The sequence below is a fragment of the Rhea pennata genome, chromosome 13 (assembly GCF_028389875.1).
Source record: "Rhea pennata isolate bPtePen1 chromosome 13, bPtePen1.pri, whole genome shotgun sequence".
Lineage (NCBI taxonomy): Eukaryota > Metazoa > Chordata > Aves > Rheiformes > Rheidae > Rhea > Rhea pennata.
The window spans coordinates 24077170-24083169 of record NC_084675.1 but is presented as its reverse complement, the minus strand read 5'-3'; the positions used below and the strand labels follow the sequence as shown (position 1 = coordinate 24083169).

The window sequence follows — 6000 nt, the reverse complement described above, 5'->3', positions numbered from 1 at the left end:
CCCAGAAAATAAAAACAAAAAAAATAGTCAAAGCTTTGTGTTTCACAGTGGGCAGTATCTCAGCGCCAACAAACCAACCAACCCAATTTCTGCTTCTATTTAAAAGTTTAAAATTTTTTCCGTAAAGCAAAATATATTTGCACAGACACTGCGGGCTCGGCTGGCCCCAGCGCCTCGGGCTCTGCTTTATTCTCAGGTGTATGAAACTTTGGCCATCTTCACCACTTATAAAAGGCTCATATTAAAAATAAACCAGAAACCTGCTCAAGGCTAAGTCGGAAACCTTTCCCTGGTGCCGCGGGGAGGGCAAGAGCCCGGTGGAGGCAGCTGCTGCCCGCGTCTGGGCCGTGCAGCAGGTCCGGGGCTGGGGGAGCTGGTAGCCAAGGAGGTGGCCACCACCCCGGGCTGAGTGCAAGGCCTGGAGGGAGCAGCTGGCCCCACAGCCACGGAGGTGCTGTCCCCGAGCCCAGCACACGGCCCGGTGGGAGCAGCTGACCTCAAAGCCATGAAGGTGCCATACGCAAGGCCACAGAGGTGCCGTCCCAGGGCCGAGCGCAGCCCACGGAAGTGGCTGACCCCAAAGCCAAGCACAGGGCCACAGAGGTGGCCATTCCCAAGGCATGGAGGTGACTGTCCCCAAGGCCATGGTGGTGCCATCTCCAAGGCCATGGAGGTGCCATCCCCAAGGTCATGGAAGTCGCTGTCCCCAAGGCCAAGGAAGTGGTCATCCCCAAGACCACGGAGGTGCTGTCCCCAAGGCCATGGGGCTACCATCTCCAAGGCCATGGAGGTGCCACCCTCCAAGGCCATGGAGGTGCTGTACCCAAGGTCACGGAAGTGGCCGTCCCCAAGGCCAAGCGTGGGGCTCAGCGGGAGCAGCCATCCCCATGGCCGTGGAGGCAGCCCGTGGGGGTGGCCGTGCCTTGGGTGTCCCCGTGCATCCCTCCTGCCCACTAGGCCGTGGTCCTTGGGCCTCCCCGCGCGTCTCCGCCGCGGCCAGCGCGGGGCCAGGAGCCACGAGCCCGGAAGCAGCCTTTCTGCGCCGCTGCTGCGCCGCGCCGGAGGGAGGCATCCCGCACTGACGGTCTCTAGAAACGTTTAGAAAAAATACAAGGAAATGAATTTATAAAACATTTTAGTGGGTGGGAAGGAGGAAGGGGAAGGAGGAGAGAGAAATTGCACTATGACCAAGCAATATCATAAAAAAAGCAAAAAACAAAAGGATTTCAAAAAGAGACCTTGCAGAATTTGACAGATAAAGCTAGTGTTAAATTGTTAACTTGTATCACATAGAGAATCAAAAACAAAACAAACAAAAATATTTCTATATGATACAGACAGAGTAACATACAACAGTTAAATGGCAAAAAATATATATATATATATATTTCATAGAATTACAAACAAGATAAAATAATGGAAAACAAAAACTGTACAACTTTAGAATTTAAAAAATGTTCATCTCAAACACGGGGAGAAATACAAGAATTTTTGTTAAAAGAAACAGTTTGTTAAAACAGCGAACGTTCTGTGTACTTGTTTTTGACACCTTATGCTACAACTGGATACTGGTAGGAATATTAGATGGTACTCTCTTCAGTATTGTCTACTTAAAAAACAATTAAAAAAGGAATTTGCACTGTGCATTAGCCTAGTTAGAAATATGTACAACAGTTCAGGATCTAGTCTTTCATTAAACTAAAACCAAAAATTCATAAAAATAAAGAGTCCCGCTAAAAAATGAAATCTGTTTTTCGTTATCTTGGAATGCTCCAGTCTCTTGCAGAGTCGATGAGCGGCTTCAGCACTGGGAAAAGAAGCCAAGGGTGAACCATGAACCTGCATTCACAGTCTTCGACGTTCCCTTTCGAAACATGAGGAGGATGAGGATGACGGGGAAGAAGAACTTCACACTTTTGGGGGCAGAGGAGGGGTAGGGGGAGGAGATAGTTTCTGTTGACGTTTGGCTACGGAAGAGAAACAGCAAGCGTCTACCGGTCTCCAAGATCTACGTTTTAGCAGCACAGTTTTCCTTTCAAAGTCCAGACCGTAGAAGGCGGGTGTGTGCGTGCGTGCGTGCGTGCGTGTGTGCATATGTAGGTGTCTCTTCCACAAACAGGAATACAGAGATCAACATGAACACAAGTGCCTCACATACAGTTTCCTCTCGGCTTTCTGTACATTGCTATCGGACTCTTTTCGGGCTGCACCTCTGGGTCACTCACCACTCAGACTGCCTAACACAAGGACAAAACTTTGAGATAGAAACTTGTCTTTTGGTATGTGGAATTTTCGTTAAGAGTTGTCTCTCTGCTTGCAGAAGAAGCACAGATAACAACCTGGGTACTTTTTTTATTCTTTTCTTTATTTAAACTTAGACTTGTTTGTTTAAATCAGAAACAAATTCTCAAGTAAAAAGAATCCTTTTTGCTCATTCTGCACCAGTGGTGAAAGGGTATGTCTTTGGATTTTATTTAAAGCATGAATTTTCTTTAGAGAAAAAAAAAAGTAACAAAAACTTTTTTTTTAAAAGAAGGAACAGAGTGCAGCCTAATTACACAAACAGAAACAAATGCTTATAGTTTAAGAACAGAGTCTTTGAAGCATTTACAAAATGAGGAAAAGAAGAGGAAAAAAAAAGGAAAAATGGAAAATAAGAAAGAGATAAGTGCACAAGGGTAACAGACATAGGTAAATCGTATGTATACGCCTTAAAAAGTTTCAAACCCCCAACAAAAAATATTCTGCAAGGGATCCTACTGACCCCCAAAACCCTTTGAACTTCTTTCTTTAGTTTTTATAAAATAATTATGCAACCACCCTCTAAGAAATGAAGGTAGCAACCATAAGTGGAAGATTACAGGATGGGGAAAATGGGGAATAAAGGTACAAAGGGGAGAAAAGCTTAGGCGAGTCAATGGATCGCAATCTATCTGGCTAGGAATGAACAAGACAACATCAAATGAGAAGCCGTCAGCTGGACCATACAAAAGCTAAATGTACACAAAAGGGTTTTTTCTTTTAAATCTACCATACTGCTTCAGTTCATTTCCAATGCAACAATCTACTCAACACCAAAAATGGTCATATCTATCATAAATACAGAAAGTCAGTTGTTTTAAAACTTATTTTTTTTAAGCTCCGAGTCCTCAACACTCTTTGTGTGTGTTTTTGTTTCTGAAAAGTGGGAGTGCTTAACTTTTCCCCTTGAAATTGGCTTCAGCAGAAAAGCTACCCTTAAAATCCCCAAAAAGCTAAAGCAGTTCACATTGTTTTTCTCTTGAATACTTTCTGCCCATTTTAAATTAACAAAAAAAAAAAATCCTTTTCTGGAACAAAAACAAAAACAAAACAAAAAACCCCAAAACAAACAAAGGAAATTATATATATATATATATAAAACAATGATTCTGAAAACAGAACAAAGTGTGAGCGATTGACCTGAGAATAAAAAGACATTACATTTCTTTTTTTTCTTTTAGCAAGCCATTGGTATCTGAATGCTAAGATAGCAAGAAATTTAAAACTGTAACAAGGTGGGCTGCTTTCCCATACAGTGCATGCCGGCCTCTGCTGTGCTATCGACGTGGGGCGTTATTGAAAAGGGGCAATATACAAGGGGTTTAAGCTCCAAAGACATTAAGGAGGCAGTATGGACTTTTGTCTCCCAGACCAACAGTACCTTCAAAAGGACAAATGTAACAGTTTTTTTTTTTAATTTTTATTTTATTAAAAGAAAAAAAAAATGTAAAACCCACCGGCATTGTTATATGGGAAAACAACCCACGCTTTTTCTTTTTTCTTTTTCTTTTTTTGGTTAGAAGCTTTGGAATTGCAGTTAGTCTATTTTTGAAATTGGTTTGTTATTAATTTTTTTTATTTAAATTCATTTTTTTTATTGTTCATCTTCAAAGCTTACAATCTGAAGGTGTCCATTCCTACGCTAGTTAGACCACTGTCCTTAGGGCAGCCGGGGTCCTGGGGCCCCTCCACCGGGCTCGCCGGTCCATCTGACTTTTGGCTAACATCCGTGTCAGACTCCTCCGAATAGTCGTCTGTTGGCATCGAGGGCTGAACCCCTGAGGTGCTGCATGAACTTGAGGTAACCGTTGAAGATGAGGAGAGAGGAGGGCAAGGCGGCGGCGGCGGCCTGGCCGGCGGGGCGCGGGGGGCCGCCGGGGGCCAGGGCTTTCTGGCGGCGTGGGGGGAAGCCGAGGGGGGCCGGGGGGGCGGGGGGCTGTCGTTTGAGTGAGCGGCAGACTGCGAGGTAGATGCGGTGCTGGGATCGGGGAGGCAGGCAGAGTGAGGTAATAGACTGGGGTGCTCTTTGGCGTTTCTTGCTGCTCTGGTGATTGTTCGGTGTTTGTGCGGGGCGGACTCGAGATGCTGACTGAGGGCTTCGTCCCCGCACACCGTGCTCTCGCACGCCACGCACTGGTACGGGCCGCCGGCCGTGCCGCCGCCAGTGGGCACATGAAGCACCATCTCTTGCAGGTTCACCACGGACTGGCCGAAGAAGCAGAGGGACTTCAGGTGGTCGCTGGCCGCCTCCTGGTCGCTGAAGCCCGCCTGGCACTTGCGGCAGACCAGCTTGTACTGCACCTTTGGAACGATGAAGGGGTCGCACAGGGAGTCCGCGCTCTTGCTCTCTGCTTCGGGCTCTTCTGGGGGTTTGGGCAGGAGGGGGGACACCTCGCGGGGTGCGTTTTTCTGCTCTTCTTGCTTGGGGGGTTCTTTGGCAGGGTCTTTGTCTGGGGCGGCAGCCCCCGCGGGGACTGGGGTTTGGCTTCCTTTGGGCTGCGGCGCCTTGGGCGGCGGCGGCGGCGGCTGCGCCTGCCGCTGCTGCTGCTGCTGCTGCTGCTGCTGCAACGCCTCCTGCAGACTCTGCTGGTATTGCTGGTACTGCTGCAGCAGGGAGCCGGGCGACAGCCCCAGCAGGGCCTGCGACAGCGCGGGGCCGTAGGGGAACAGCCCCTCCATGCCGTACATGGGCTGCAGGTACCCGCTCTGCAGGGCACCGGGGATCTGGGGCGCGTAGTAGGGCGAGAAGCCGGGGACGAAGTAGGGGAGGAACTGGCTCGTGAGCAAGGTGGTGGGGTCCGAACTGAGGGCCGCCTGCAGCGCCTGGAGCTGGGCGGGCTCCACCGCGTACTCCATGGCGGGCAGCGGGGCCGAGAGGGCCGCCGCCGCCTCCCCCTTCTCCTTCTTGGGCCCCGGCGGCGGGTCCCCCTTCCCCTTGGGCGCCTTCTCCTTCTCTTTCGCCTTCTCGCTCTCCTTGTCCTTGCGCGGCGGCGGTGGCGGCGGCTGCTGCGGCGGCGGCGGCTGCGGCGGCGGGGCCGTCGCCGGCGGCGGCTGCGGGGCCACGGCCGCCGCAGCTTGTGCTGGGGTGGGCGAGCTCAGCGAGGCCGAGGGCTGCTTATTTGGTAATCCAGAGGTGGGGAGGCCGGGCGAAGGGACGCTTGTGCTGGGCAGGCCCATCAGGTTGGGTTTGGGAGAAGTTAAAGCTGGAAGAGGGAGGAGAAAGAGGTCAAAAGTAACCGGGCGCTGAGCAGAGGGAGCGGCACCGGCGCCTGCTCGCCCAGTCGCCCCGGGAAGCTGGGCTGGCGCGCGGGCCCGCACCGCAGGCCGAGCGCCCGCTCTGCGCCACCCTGGGCTGGTGCTTCCGCGCCGGCCGCTCCGCCGCGCCGGAGCGAGGGGCGGCGCAGGCCTGCGCGCCGTGGCTGCCGAGCCCCGCGCGGCCGCCCGCCGAGCCCCGCGCGCCGCGGCTGCCGAGCCCCGCACGGCCGCCTGCCGAGCCCCGCGCGGCCGCCCACCGAGCCCCGCGCGCCGCGGCCGCCGAGCCCCGCGCGGCCGCCCGCCGAGCCCCGTGCGCCGCGGCCGCCGAGCCCCGCACGGCCGCCTGCCGAGCCCCGCGCACCCGCCCGCCGTGCTCCTCCTCCCGCGGCGCCGGGCGCTGCTCCGCTCGCACGGGCGCTCACCAGCCGCGCTGCCGGGCAGCAC

At 52.7% G+C, this 6000-nt stretch overlaps 1 protein-coding gene across 4 annotated transcripts in view; it reads right to left on the bottom strand.

The window, feature by feature from the left end:
• Positions 1-1383: 1383 nt before the first annotated feature.
• ZFHX3 (zinc finger homeobox 3) overlaps positions 1384-6000 on the bottom strand; it is a 197247-nt gene continuing 192630 nt past the window's right edge. For all 4 annotated transcript variants that reach the window (XM_062586918.1, XM_062586920.1, XM_062586921.1 and 1 more), the window contains exon 10: positions 1384-5504. In XM_062586918.1, the coding sequence (XP_062442902.1) occupies positions 3916-5504 (1589 nt within the window). In that variant the 3' untranslated portion in view covers positions 1384-3915. The remainder of the gene's footprint in view (positions 5505-6000) is intronic.